The sequence below is a fragment of the Neophocaena asiaeorientalis genome, unplaced genomic scaffold (assembly GCF_003031525.2).
Source record: "Neophocaena asiaeorientalis asiaeorientalis breed wild unplaced genomic scaffold, Neophocaena_asiaeorientalis_V1.1 scaffold629, whole genome shotgun sequence".
NCBI classification, from domain to species: domain Eukaryota; kingdom Metazoa; phylum Chordata; class Mammalia; order Artiodactyla; family Phocoenidae; genus Neophocaena; species Neophocaena asiaeorientalis.
In genome coordinates, this window is record NW_020175468.1 from 3479196 (window position 1) to 3493730 (window position 14535).

The 14535-nt window shown below is 54.6% G+C and overlaps 2 protein-coding genes across 3 annotated transcripts in view; both read left to right on the forward strand.

Moving 5' to 3' along the window:
* KPTN (kaptin, actin binding protein) overlaps window positions 1–3954 on the forward strand; it is a 7237-nt gene extending 3283 nt beyond the window's left edge. Inside the window, exons 9-12 of the mRNA XM_024768850.1 lie at window positions 606–681; window positions 1419–1554; window positions 1641–1823; window positions 3544–3954. Coding sequence (XP_024624618.1) covers window positions 606–681; window positions 1419–1554; window positions 1641–1823; window positions 3544–3672 — 524 coding nt within the window. The 3' untranslated portion in view covers window positions 3673–3954. The remainder of the gene's footprint in view (window positions 1–605; window positions 682–1418; window positions 1555–1640; window positions 1824–3543) is intronic.
* Window positions 3955–10251: 6297 nt separating this feature from the next.
* SLC8A2 (solute carrier family 8 member A2) overlaps window positions 10252–14535 on the forward strand; it is a 25744-nt gene continuing 21460 nt past the window's right edge. For both annotated transcript variants that reach the window (XM_024768604.1, XM_024768606.1), the window contains exon 1: window positions 10252–10929. In XM_024768604.1, the coding sequence (XP_024624372.1) occupies window positions 10252–10929 (678 nt within the window). The remainder of the gene's footprint in view (window positions 10930–14535) is intronic.

Genomic DNA, 14535 nt, shown 5'->3' on the forward strand with positions numbered 1-14535 from the left:
TTGCCCCTGTGGTTTTCTGATTTGAGCTTTCACCCTGGAGTTGAACTTCTGCCTTTCCCTTGGTGGTCTGACCTTCACCGCTCACACTGTGGCTTCCTCGGACCCCCCGTCTGTGGCCTCTTCACTCTGTCTCTTGCTGCCATCCAAGTCCAGGCTTTTCTCACGGACTCAGCGCCGTCCCCCCACTCGGCGTCTCTCCTTTCGCCCCACATATTGATCTGTTCCTCTTACTGCGGTCTGTCCTTCTCTGGCGTTTCTCTTGGCCTCACCTCTGTGGTCTTTCTTCTGCCCCTTACACCGTGGTTTATCCCCTGATGCTCTCACTGTGGTCTAACCACGGACTTCTGTGCTGTCACCTAACCTTTGTCTCTTCTAACCTGGTGGTTTAACCTTGGACTTTTTAAACTGTCATCCAACACCTCTCCCTCCTCCTGGCATCTGACCTCCATCATTCGCTCGTGGTCTAACCTCTAACCCTCCCCCTGTGGCCCAACCTCAGGGGTCTAACGTGTGTTCCTCTCAGGAATGGACGGGTGGGGAGGAGGGAGGAGGAGCCTGGAACCTGGCCCCTCATGCCTCCCCCGCCGTTCACGTTCCTTCTCCAGAGACCGAGGACAGGCCACAGCGGGAGGAGTACAGCGTGCTGGTGGCCAGCATGTTGGAACCAGCGGTGGTGTATCGGTGAGGGCCACGGGGCACGTGCGTGTGGGCTGACCCCATGCCTTTGCACGGTGATCTAGCCTTGTCATTCTCCACAGAGAGTAAAGCTTTGGGTGTAGTGGTTCAGGGCTGGGCAGGTAAAGGTGTCTGTGTCCCAGGGAGAAGAGCATGAGTGCTTAAGTCTAGAACTTGTAGGGCATGTGCTAAGGCCTCGGGTGGGAACCGAGATGTCCAGTCCCCCTGGGGTAGGTGGACAGAGCACGTTGGCAAGTGTTTAACCACAGGCTCCATGTGGGAGAAAGCCCTGGCTTATAGGGTCTGCCCGTTTCCGTGGTGTCAACACTCCCACCTCAGTGGATTTTGAGCCACCAACGTGATGCCAAGCCTCTCACAAAGTTTCTGAAAATTTCCCAGTCGGCTCCCGTGAGCCAGTGCGAGCCAGCTGTGGCTGGGGCTGAGCGCTGAGCCTTCAGGGGGCCTCGTGGGTGTCCAGACTGGAGACAAGGGGCTCACCAGAAGGAACGGTGTGGGTTTCCATTTGGGAGCAAGACGGTCCCACCTCCAGGGGACAGTGTGGGTGTCCAGATCAGAGACAGTTTGAGCTCCCCTTGGTGGATATGAGGATGTCTAACTTGGAGACGAGGGTGTCCAGGCTTCAGGAGGAACAGCACATCCAGACCTGACCCATGAGGGTCCGGTGCTAAGGGTGGCGGGCACCGCAGTCGACCTCAGTCTCCCCGCCGTGGTCTGACCCTCAGGGACCTGCTGAGCCGGGGCCTCGAGGACCAGCTTCTCCTACCTGGCAGTGGCCAGTTCGACAGCGTCCTCTGTGGCCTGGTCACTGACATCGATTTGGACGGGCGGCCGGAGGTCCTGGTGGCCACCTACGGACAGGTGGGACCGGAGGGGTGGGGCTGCCGTGGCCTGTGTCCTCTGCCTCCTGCCTCTCCCCGTGTGACCCCAATCCCCTGCCCCTGCAGGAGCTGCTCTGTTACAAGTACTGCAGCCCAGAGCGCGGGCTCCCCGGGGCCCAGCGTGGCTTCCGCTTGCTGTGGCAGCGGAGCTTCTCTAGCCCCCTGCTGGCCATGGCGCACGTGGACCTGACCGGGGACGGGCTGCGCGAGCTCGCTGTGGTCTCCCTGAAGGGCGTGCACATCCTGCAGGTAGCCAGGGGCCCCTGGGACGGGGCCTTAACACCCGCCTGATTGAGGGCACGTTCTCACGGGAGAGGGGCAGTCAGGCCTTGGCCCGATCCCTCTGGAAACTGGAGCCTGGGCCCCCCTTCGGGCAAGGGGGTCATTAGCTGCAGGCCCCCTCTTGGGGGAGGCAGGCGGTTCCTATTGGTCAAGGAGAAGGGAGGTGCTGGGGGCACTCACAGCCAGGGGTGAAGGGCGCTCAGCCGCAGCATCCGTCACCCCCGGCCCCCTGGCCTCCCTCAGCCTCCCGAACGTCTCTACTGTGTTCCACCTGCTTTGACCGTGTCCCTTCCCTGTGGTCCAGCCTGGATCTGCCCCCGGGACCTGACCTGCAGTCTTCCACTGTGCCCTAACCTTGGCCCTCCTACTGCAGCCACCCTTTCTTCCACCTGTGTGACCGGCTTCATTCTGCCTGTGGTCTAACCTTCAGCCTCCTTCTCCAGCTTTTTGCCATAGTCTAACCTCAAACCCTTCCCCTTTGGTCTAACCACTGAACTTTCTACTGTGGTCACGCCCGCAACCTGTGGTCTAATGTCCAGCCTTCTCCTGTACTTTGACCTCTCACCCTCCGACAGCAGCTTAACCGCTCTTACAGTTTAATATCCAACCATTCCAATGGCCCACCGTCCAGCCTGGAGCCTTCCGTTGCTGTTAAACCTCCAACTAATATGTCTGACCTCTGACCTTTTCACTACGGCCCAGCCCCAGCCCTTCAGCTATGATGTACCTCTGTTTCCTGATCTGGTGTTTGCCCACCCCTTCCCTTTGGTCTGACTCCAGGCTCCTTTCCCATGTGGTCTAACCTGGGTTCTTTCTACTGGAGTCTAACCTTACTGTCTCCGCTGCAGGCTTTGCTGGGGCCTTTTCCTTCAGTCTAGTCATCAGCGGAATGGTCCAGGTTAGACCTCATAGAGGTAGAGGTTGGACCCCAGTGGAAAAGTCTGAGGTTGAACCACAGTATGTGGGACAAAAGTTAGACCCTCGAGTAAAACGGAATGAGGAGAGGTCTGAGGTTAGACCGCAGTGGACAGGGCTGTGGTCCATCTGTGGGAGAAGGGGCTTCCCTTCTGCTGTGGTCTCAGCCTCCCAGCATCCCTCATTGTGATCTCTTTCAGGCCATTCCACTGTGATCTCCCTTCCTTCCCTTCTGTCAGGGGCTAACTTCAGACCCTCCAACCAGGGTCTGGCTCCGTCCCTTGTGTGGTGACTTATTCCTCTCTTTTCCACTTTGGTATGCTCTTTCTCTGTCTTGTGGGCCTAACCTTTTCCGCCAGTGTCTCACCTTTGTTCCCCCTGCTGTGGACTAACCTCAGCCTCTCTCGGGTGGTCAAGCCTCACCGCCATGTAATGCGAGCTCTCTTTTATGTTTTTTTGTTTGTTTGTTGGGGTATAGTTGTTTTACTGTTGTGTTATCTCCGTTATGTTTTGATCCATCCCCGTCCCCTCCACTGAGTTCTAACCTCAGACCCACACATCTGGGGCTGGGCTTTGTCCCTTCCACCGGAAATTCACTGAAGGCCGTCCCCCTGGGTCTGACCTTCACCCCATCACAGAGACCCATTCTAAGCCCACACACAGACCTCCCACCGCGGCTGCACTCTCAGCCTCTGGGGGTTGGGGGGGTGGGCGTGTAACCTGCACCTTCCAGCTCTGTCTCAGCCCTGTCGTCCTCTCTCATTCCCCACAGCACAGCCTGATCCAGGCCTCGGAGCTGGTTCTGAGCCGGCTTCGGCACCAAGTGGAGCAGAGGAGACGTCAGCCCCAGAGGCTGGGGGACAGGGTGGGTGCCGGGCCTGCTGAGACCCCGGCCTCCTGAGTACCCACCCGCTGCCCACCGCAGGTTCCTTGGGGTGCCCGCCTCCAGCTCTTCATGGCCGGGGGAAGCATCCTGAAGGAGGCACTGGTCTCCCCAGACACCCCAGGGTGGTGGAGCGGTGGGTCCTGCTCTGGCTCCGCCCCAGCGTGCCCTGTGACCCCCACTCCCCTCTCTGTGCCTCAGTGTCCCCATTTGAAAATGGGATGATCCCACCCCACCCCGCCTCTGTCCCCTTGAGACTCAGTCCGTGTTGATTATTTCCGTGTCCAGAGGAACCAAACTTGCACTCGTCTCCATTCTTTTGTTCGGCACACACGTTTGATGAGGAACAATTGTTGCCAGGCTTTGTGTCGGGAGCTGGACTCACCCGGAAGAATGGAGGGAGGGGACTTTGGGGATTGGGGATCCAAGGTCAGACCCAGCCGCCCGGACTAAAGTGGGATCGTAGTGTAGATTTCAGAGGAAATAAGGGAAGTTAGGCACTATAGGAGGTTAAACCTCCATAGGAAAGACTGTAGAGTATAAGGGAAAGGTTTGTAGGGTTAGACCTCCGCAAGTGAACTGAGGTTAGACCCCAGTGGAAAGCTCCGGACCTGAGGTCAGGGCTCGGTGGGAAGATAAGGAAACAGCCTCAGAGGAGAGGATGTGGGTGGAAAGGACTGACGTGGGGAAGCCATGGTCAAATTGCAGCAGGGAGTCTGAGGCCAGGCCCCCTGTGAATAATACTGAAGTTGGACCCTAGCAAAAATTACTATGGTTACACCTTGCGTCAAGAGCCAAGGTTAACACCCAGCAGAAGTGATCAATCTAGATCTCAACTGGGGAGTCCTGAGATGAGCCCCAGGCTACACTGTCCTGGAAAGGGCTAAGGGTAGGCCTAGTTGAAAAGCCCAGGGGATTGGGGGACCAGGAAGTGGGAGACAAGGCTAATTCCCTGCCCTGTGGCTGTAGTGATTGCCCCTCCTGTGGCCACTTCCGTGGCACCAGGAGAAGGCATTGAGGCCTACATCACAGGGACCAGTGGAGGGCGGGGACAACAGAACAAATCTTGCCAGGAATAGAATCGGGTCGGGAGGGTGGGGGAGCAATTCCTGAGTGGGGTCCAGGCTGGCTGTGGGACCTTGCTGCTGCAGGGTTTGGGTGGGACCCCTGCTTCCTGGCGGGGAGGGGCAGGCACCATGGTCGTTCTAGCCATCTGTCTACCTCCTGCCATGGAAGTCCACCTGTCAGTCTGACCATCTGCACCAACAGTGAAGACTAAGCTACCAGTGCCCCACAGTAGGTCTTCAGGAGGCTGGAGCCCACCACTTCTTGGCCACTCCTGTCTTCACCTCACCTCCCAGAACCCAAGCGTGGGAAATCGCAGGGAGCCAGAGCTGGGTCGTCTCCCTCCTCTCCTGGCAGTGGGCCCGGGGGTGTCCAGCCAGGACTGGTGATGGGCATGGGCCATTGGCAGCATCAGGGTCTCTCTCCTGCTGCCCATCTGCAGAGGCTGAGTGTTCCATCGCCTCCTGTCCTGGACAGGAGTGGGACGCTAGGGTGGGACCTGGGGCATTTAAGTAGTGATGTTCTGGGTCTGTGAAGTGTGTGCACGTGTGTGTGTGTGTTCACCATTTCAGGACTCATGAGTTTGTGTTCCCGGCGCCTGCCTGGTCCTTCGCAGCTCGCTGCCTAACTTCTTGCCAGCCCCTCAGTCTGGGACAGTGTGTAGTGTAGCAGTTAAGGGTAGAACCTGAAGCCACACTTCACCACTCTTGTGCCTCAGTTTCCCCATCTGTAAAATGGGGCTAGTAGCGTTTACCTCACAGGGTTTTTAGGAGGGTCAGTTGTGTCAACATGTGTCAAGCACTTATTTAAAGTGTTGTAACAATGCCTGGCACGTAGTAAGGGCTGGAAGCCCCTTGTGAAAGGCAACTGTTGTTATTATTATTAATGGGTGCCTCTGTGGTTGTTTCTGGCTGGCTTTGTCAGCAGGCACAGCATGTGAATTTGCATCTGACTCTGGCTAAAAACATTCTTGCCCTCCCCCCAGTTCTGGGAGCCTGTGACTATTTGTAGCTGTTTTGCCTCGTTGGCCCTTGTATGGATCAGCCTGTGTGTGTGCGTGTGCGTGTGTGTGACTCCTCCCTAGCTCTCCTTCTCAGTCCCCGCTCATCCCTCTCTCTCTCCCTCTCTCTCTCTCCTTCTGTCGGGCGGAGTCGCCCACCACTGCCAATACAGTGCTGGGGGAACCTGCTCTAGGCTGTAGCTGCAGGTAAGAGACCCCCAGTTAGGGGGGGCTTGGGGGAAGGATGGTGTTACCCCAGGTGGGTGGAGGGGGGCATTTGAGGAGCCCGGAGCCGCTTCTCGCTGAGCTCCGTTATAGGGGATGGGGGGCTGCATATCCCGGGGCGCGGGTACCAGGGCCCTAACGTGCGGTAGGGGCGCCACCAGCCGTCAACATCCTCAACCCCTCCTGCGCTTCAGGGAGCATGGCGGGCTGGGGAGGGGGTGCCTCCTGGGCACTGAGGGGGTGAGAACACCCCACCCTGTCTGGGGCAGCACCCGCACTCCCGTTCTCCGCCTCTACCTCCGCCCCCGCTTTCCTGTGTCGATCTCGTCTTTCTGTGTCTCCACATCTCTCAGGGGTCTCTGTCCTGCGGAGTCTGGACGCCTCTCCGAGTCCCTTTCCCTGTCTCCCTCAGTCTCACTCTTGTCTGTCTCTCTCTGTGTCTGGGTCTGTTCCGGCTTTCTGTCTCTAAGTCCTTGGTTCCTCTCTGCTTTCCTCTTTCGCCATCTCTGTGTGTTTCCCTCTGTCTCTGTCTCTACTGTCTCAGCTTTCTCGTGTCTCTGTCTCTGTCCATCTCCGCGTGTCTCTTCCTCAGTCTTCCCTGCTTCTCATCTCCATCTCCGTCTCTAGGACCTGGTCTCTGTGTCTCTCTTTCCTCTCCGCTTCCTCTCCCTGGTTAACTGCCTCCTACACACCTTTGTCTCCGCCCCTGGCAAGGGGAGACCTGGGGGAAGAAGACCCGCCCCGCCCCCTGCCGCCGCCGCAGAGTGGGCTCCCCCAGGAGGCATGGAGTCCCCCAGCCTCCTCTCCCTTCCTCAGCCGAGCTCCCCCCATCCTCCCGGCTGGCATCCGCCCGTCCCTCCCCTGAGGATAGAGAGCTCCTCTGCTCTCCCCTGCCTTATTTCTGACATCCTGAGGCCAGTCCTTCTCGCAGTCTAACCTGTACCCTTTGTAGAGGAGACTGAGCCAGTCCTGTCTGCAATCTAACCCCCCATTCCTCTTCATATTGACCGGACCAGTCCCTGCTGCAGTCTAACTTCCATACCTCTTTTGCCGTTTGTCCGCTTCTTGATTCATTCATTCTTTTGACACTTACTGAGCACCTTTCCTGCTCCAGGCACAGCTCTAGGTACTGGCCCAGGCCAGTCCTTCCTGCAGTCTCGCCTCCATCATCTCATGGTGTGCCAGCCCCAGACCTGTCTCCCAGTCGGGCTGGAGCTCAAAAGCTTCTCCACCACGCCTTGGGGGCTCTGAGAGGGCCCTTCTGAGTCTAGAGTTCCTTGGCCAATACAGCCTCTTCTTTTCTGTTGGGAAGGGGGCCCCAGAGAAGGCGGGCGAGATGAGAGGTGTGGGGCTGAGTCTGTAGCCCACGCTGTGATGGGGTGAGGTCCTCGAGTGCCCACATGGGATTCCAGGTGGGTTAAAACAAGCACCAGCTTAGGAGTCCCACACCTTGAGTTCCATCTCTTCTCTGCCCCTGACTTGAAGTTGCATGACTTGGCCAAGCTGTTTGCCCCTCCAGACCTCAGTTTACCCATCGGCGTACCATAGCCTGAACACTGAGACTGTGTGTGTCTGTGTGTGATCCCCAGGCTGGGACATTGTGGGCACGCGGGAGAGCCTGGCTTACCCCGGAGCAGTAAGCGTGCGTGTTTAGAAGGCCGTGTCCCCACCGAGAGCAGGCAGCGGGCACCCTCTGCGCCCAGGCTGAGCGCGGTCAGGAACCATCACCCCCCTTACCGATATGAGAGACTTGAAGGAGGGGGTCCCACCTGGCCTAACAGACTGACTGCCCCACCCCGCTCAAGCTTGCAGTCCCACCCTACAGATGAGGTCTCCGAGCCCCCGAGAGGGGGGTGAGGCAGAACCGGGGCACTCACCGCTGACCCAGCTGGCCACCGGCCCACGAGGGAGGGGAGAGATGGCCCCAGGAGACGGTGCCCGCCATCTGCCCTCCAGAGTCCCACTCTGGCCTCCACCTGATGCTTTCGCCCCTGGATTCTAAACCCAGATTAGGTTTCAGGGCTGCTCATGGAGCGAGAGAGGCAGAGGCAGGAGCCTCAAGAAGAGGGAACCCAGCTGTCCCCAGTGACAGGGCTCAGGCCTCGTGGTGGTTCCTTTAACAGATATTTATCTAGTGCTTTCTCTCCCTGACCCCCTTCTTCCCTAAGGCCCCAGGGAGAGGAAACCAGGTTTTGCAGGAAAAGACACTAAACCAGGCTTGAGGACGGAGGCGGGAGGGACAGGTGGTTGGACTTGAGGGAGGACTTCCCAGGCCATGGCCCTTCCCTGAGAGAGGGAGTGAGATGCTATAGATGAATTCTTGACTCCCAGGTCGACCTGGTTTCTCCTGAAAGCTGGGGGGAGGGGAGGGAGAGAGAAGAGAGCGTGAGTCTTTGCCTTGGATCCTGGTGGGTTTGTAATTATGCCTAAGTCGTTGCTAATTAGGGGGCTGCTAATTAGATGTATCATTAGGGGCCTTGCCGAGGGGGCTAATTGTGTGGTGGCCCTTTAAGAATCACCCCGCCCCCTGCCCCCCTACACACGCGTGCGCGCCCGCGCACACACACACACACACACACACTCTTCAGGGAAGTTCTGCCAACATTTTGCCTCCCTCCCCCAAAGGAGCCAGCTCCCAATCCGTGAGGACATGGGTGTATGTTGGGGGCAGGCTGTGGGTTAGACCGTGAGAAGAACTTTTCAGACAGAAATGGACGTTACCGGGAGAACTGAGGCTGGTGGCCAAGAGAGGGGTCGGGGAGGGTGGAGGCCCTGAGGACCCCTGCCTTCCTCTCTCAGTTCCATTTTATAGGCTATGGGGTTACCATGACAACACAAGGGTGGGGCAGGGGAGCTGGAAGTCAGGACCACTCTAGGAGAGAGAAACTGGGAGCTGCAGAATGGGTGCTGGGGGACATTGGGCAAGTTATTTCGCCTCTCTGAGCCCTGGTCTTCTCATCTGTGAAATGGCTGGGGACTCCCCAAAGTGGGATGGTGTCATTTCAAACAGAGCAGCCATGGAAGGTGACATCTGAGTGGAGAGCTGAAGGAGAAGAGGGAGCGGATATGTGGGGAACAGTGTCCCAGGAAGGGGGAACAGCAGATGCAAAGGCCCTGAAGCAAGAACTTGCCCGAGGAACAGCAAGGAGGTGGTGTAGCTGGGGCCAAGTGAGGGAGGGGGAGAGAGAGAGAGAGAGATGAGGCCAGAGAGGGAATGTGGGGGCCAGATTGTGCGAGACCTTATGAAGCAGGGAGGGGACTTTGGTGTCTGAGTGAGACCAGGGCCATGGAGGGTTCTGATCAGAGGGGAGAATGTGAACTGATTGGCATTTTTAAAGGAGACCTAGATACAGAAATAGCCACTCGAACCCAGGACCAGAGGCAGGAAGAGAAGTATTCACCCCACACCCACAGTGTGGGGTCCAAAAGCCCAACCTAGGACCTCATGTCACAGCTTCTAAGGAATCCTGCACCTGCCAGAGACCCGGGGATGCTGGAGACAGAAACCTGCCAGCATTGCGGGGAAGGATGTGAGTGAGAGATCCTCCAGCAGCCCCTCCCCAGCCCTACCTGAGACAGACAGACAAACACCCCAGCACCTTCCACAGCCCAAATCCCAAGCAGGAGCCCTCTGACGCCAAGTTGGAAACCATAGGAATCACAAAATGAGTTGAGGGGCCCCCAGCCCCTTGCCTCTCCCACTAACTTATTCAGTCTGTGTTCTTTTGCGCCTGACTTCACTCTTCCATGGCATGTCTGTGAGATTCATCTGCATTGTTGGGTGTATCAGTTGCCCGCTCCCTTTTCAGTGCTGTATAATATTCCACTGCATGGCTATTCTGCCATGTACTTCTCCATGTTCTTGCTGATAGGCATCTGGGTTGTTTCAAGAGGGGAGCCATTATAAATGAAGCTGCTGTGAACACTTGTGTATGTGTCTTTTGATGAACACTTGACTTATTTCTCTTGGGTCCATACCTGGGAGTGGAATTGCTGAGTCCTAGGGTGCTTGATGTTCAGCTATAGTTTCCTGCAGTGGTTTGACTCCCATCAGCAGTGCATGATGTCTTTATCTTTCTGTGTCTTTCTCTCTTGGTCTCTGCCTGGCGCTCTCTGTGTCTCTTTGTGACCCTGTCTCTTTGAATCACTGTCTCTCTTTGGCTCCCCCAGTCTCTCTCCTCCCTCTGTTAGTCCTCAGCTTCTCCCCTATTCTCCGACCCCAATGAACCTTGACTCCTCAGCAACAGGGAGGGGTTTGCTCCCCTCACCCAGACTTCCTCCTCCCCCACAGGACCCTGACTCCCTCCATGGCTACCCTGGCCTTGGTGGGGTTTGCACTCCTCCTGGGGACTCCCCCATGCTCAGGGGCAGCCACCCCGACCCCCTCCCTGCCGCCTCCCCCAGCCAACGACAGCGATGCCAGCAGCATGGGGGGCTGCCAGGGCTCCAACCGCTGCCAGCCAGGGGTCCTGCTGCCCGTTTGGGAGCCCGATGACCCATCGCTGGGGGACAAAGCAGCGCGGGCCGTGGTCTACTTTGTGGCCATGGTCTACATGTTCCTGGGTGTATCCATCATTGCCGATCGCTTCATGGCATCCATCGAGGTCATCACGTCCAAGGAGAAAGAGATCACTATCACTAAGTCCAACGGCGAGACCAGCGTGGGCACCGTCCGCATCTGGAATGAGACAGTGTCCAACCTCACACTCATGGCCCTGGGCTCCTCGGCCCCTGAGATACTGCTGTCTGTTATTGAGGTCTGCGGCCACAACTTCCAGGCGGGCGAGCTGGGTCCGGGCACCATCGTGGGCAGCGCTGCCTTCAACATGTTTGTGGTCATTGCCGTGTGCATCTACGTCATCCCAGCCGGTGAGAGCCGCAAGATCAAGCACCTGAGAGTCTTCTTTGTCACCGCTTCTTGGAGTATCTTCGCCTATGTCTGGCTTTATCTCATCCTTGCCGTCTTTTCCCCGGGCGTGGTCCAGGTGAGCAAGGACCCACAGACATCTCCTTGGTGCATGTATGTCAGCAAAATCCAGAGGGGTGGCTCCCCGGGCTTGGAGAGTCAATGCCTGTATTTGCAGAAATGCATGCTCACGTTTGAGAGGGCCGCCAGGTATGGTTGTACAGGTCACGCACTGCACAAAGGCATTGGGCCGGAGATGGCAAGTTGGGACTGGAGCCCAGTGGGTGCTCCCAAGCCAGGTCTGGATGGCACTGCAGGTCCTGGAAAGGGCTCATCTGTACAGTATGGAGTGCCATTTTGCAATATGCCCATCCAGAACACTCACGGGGGGCCATATGTGCTAGCAGAGTCCTAGTGATCTGTGTAATGCATACGACGGTCTAGCCAGGTATTTGCCAGGTATGGTCACACATGTTTTCCTATACTCCCTGCCTTTTGCATAATTTATTTTCACTTTGGCAGTAAGGCATCCCCCATTTGCATAATTCACGTTACACTTGCATAATCCAGCCTTGTGTCTTCTGACAGTGCTAACTTGGGTCACTTGGTGTAACTCGGTGCAACTTGGTGCAATTTGCATAGTTTACCCATGGACTTTGCATAGATCCATGCCCACATCTGCGTAATCTAGCTCTGTATTTGCCAGATACGCAGTCGTGGTTTGCATAATTCATTCATTATTAATAATTGATTTCTGATGTTAGGATAATTTATGCCACTTCACTGTAATTCATACTCACATCCAATCCAACCTAGGTATAAACCCAGCCCCCTGCAAAGACCACTTTGCATAATTTATTCTAATAGTGAGACAAAATGTAGACCCACAGATGCGTAATTTACACCCACATTCACATAATCATTTGCCGCTCATTTACCCAGTGTCTTAACGGGCACACTGCTTAGTCTTCCTTTAAAACATTTGCCCAATTTATTTCCCACAGCCCCCGTGACCACCACATACATTTGCATAATGTATTCATGGGCCTGGCTTAATTCGCTCACACACGTGCATAATTTATTTGAGCCTAACCAGGATTCCTTCACACATGCGTATAATATACTCATGCATATCTGTCATGTTCTGCCAGTTATAGTTTCTTTCCAGGAAGGATCTAAAGTTAGAGCTATAAAAATTCTTTGCAGATGATATCAAGGCAGATCTGAGGGATTAGAAACCACAGTGAGGAAAAGGGGAGATGGTAGCACCAGAAAACAGGGATAAGAAAGGGAGAGAGACAGTTACTGTGATTGACTCAGCATTACTGTGTAGTGCTGAGTTTCCTGGCTGCCATGGCAAAAATTACAGAACGATGCTTCACACGATTCTCAGGCACTATTAAAAAAGGACGCTATTCTAACCTGGGTTCTCAAAGTGGTCCCTGACAAGGATTTACACCGCAACTGTGAAAGGAATTTTAGACACCATGGGTGGGAGGTGGGATAGGGAGAGGGAGAGATTACCCCTGAGAAGAAGCTGGCTCAGACATAGGGAAGACAGTGTAAAATGCCACAGCTCTGGGTAGAGAAGTGGCTATGGAGGATCCCTTCAGGAGTAAATGGAGACCAGACTTTTGGGATGTTTTCATGAAATGGCCAGACTTATGGGATGTTTTCATGACATAATCGAAAGAACGGGCACGAGCTAAAGATGATGCCCGTCCCTCCTAGAGGTGATGACCTGGAGTAGTGAGAGATGGGTCTGGCTCTGGGTTTTCTCCAGAAATGATGTGTGACGTCAGGCAAAGCCTGTACCCTCTGGACCTCCGTTTACACATCTGAACCATAGAAGGGGTTGAAGTAGACCATTGGTTCTTGACCCTTCATATCCAATCCTCCCTTTTTATAACAATTTTTTTTATATCCCCTTTATTCTGCTGGTGTGAAATTCTTAGCTAATAGGAGAGAGGTTTTCTAGCCTCGGAGTTTGGTGTCTGGACTCTTGAACCTGAGGCCTGGGTTCAAATCCCATCTCTGTTGTTTCCTAGCTGTATGACCTTGGGCGGGTTCCTTACCTGCCCTGTGCCTCAGTTTCCCCACCTGTAATCAGGGGGTCATCCTAGTACCAGCTTCAGAGGGCTGCATGAGGATCAGTTGAATTGCTACATGTGGAAGGGCTTAGAACAGCGAGCCTGGGACAGGGTAAATGTGAGCTCGTCTTCCCGTTAACAAACTTCCCTACATGGATTGGCTTCCCAGAAGTCAGTATATTGCTCAGACCGTGATATAAAGGAAAGTAATATCTAATAGAACCATCTGCATTTCTATATGTAAACGCTTGGGCATGACCACCTTCAAAGGCATGACGAAGAGCCAGATGGTGGCATCTACTTACATATAATGAACAAGTTGGGGTTTAAGAGAAAAAAAAAAAATCAGAAAACATTCCCATGCACAGAGGAGCGGGTAGCCATGAGATTGAAATCAGGTATATTCAGCGTACATTAAACCGTACAGGAAAATACTTCATACAGACATAAAACAGAATGGAGTGTAGACTCCAGTTATCATAAGCAGGGGCTTCACTGACGTGAACGTCCAGTGGGAGGTTCTGAAGTCAGGCAGGACGTGGGACAATTCTGCATTGTGTGGGACTGTCCCATGAGTCGCTGGATGTCACCAGGCTGGGACCATATCCCCCTCTCCAATTATGGTGGCAACCCATAAATATCCCTAGATCTGTGACAACCCCTCTTGGGGGCATTCTATCCACTGAGACATGAAGGTGTGTCTCGCTCCCCTCCCAGGGTGTGCAAGCCCATGAGCCCATTTGCAGGGGATGCCCTAGAAAGCAGATGTGAGTCTATCAGAATCACCTTTTGTTTACCTGCAGGGAAGAAAGCTGATCTCAGGTATTTGAGATCTCTCTTCTGATTAAGAGAGAATCGCCCACAGCATATACAGTGGCCAGTTCAATGAGCACAAGGCAAGAGTTCATTTTACGGCTTGCGTGGAAAATTCAGTTTCTTTTCACAAACCTGCTTGGTGGCTTTGTGTGGTACTATTTCCAAGTCCTGCCTTTCCTCTGAACCATCAGTAAACACAGCGACAAGGGCCTTTGGCAGTCGGAGCTTAAAGATTGTTCCTTCCCCTACCAGGCTCATTTTAAATATACCTCTGGGGCCATCTGATTTGTAAATACTCTTTAATCTTTTCTTCCTTATCTTTAATGAGAAAGGTAACATAGGAGTCTTTACATGAATATTTCAAGGCAACTGTCAGGTGTTTCCTGTATATGCCTGGACCTGTGCCAGACCACAGGCTGACTGAGTCCCAGACCTCAATGAGCCCAAGATAATAACGCTAGTAATAATAATAATGGTAATGGTCATTTCATGTTTTGTGTATTTTCCATGTGTCAATAACCAACAAAGCTAAGTGCTAGGGGTACATAAGCTCATTCAATCTTGGGGATGTCCCCATTTTACAGACAAGAGGCTGGGCCAGGCATTCCTCTTCTAGAACCAGGATCTAACCTCAGCATTGCCTTGTCCCTCTGGGGCGGTAGCATGTAAATATGGGAACTCGCTTTATGAGGCTGTCAGACAATAAGCCAAACTTGGGCTTCTTTTAGAGTCAGAGTCCTGTCCCTAAGGGCCAAACAAAACCTAAGCAAGGAGAATCT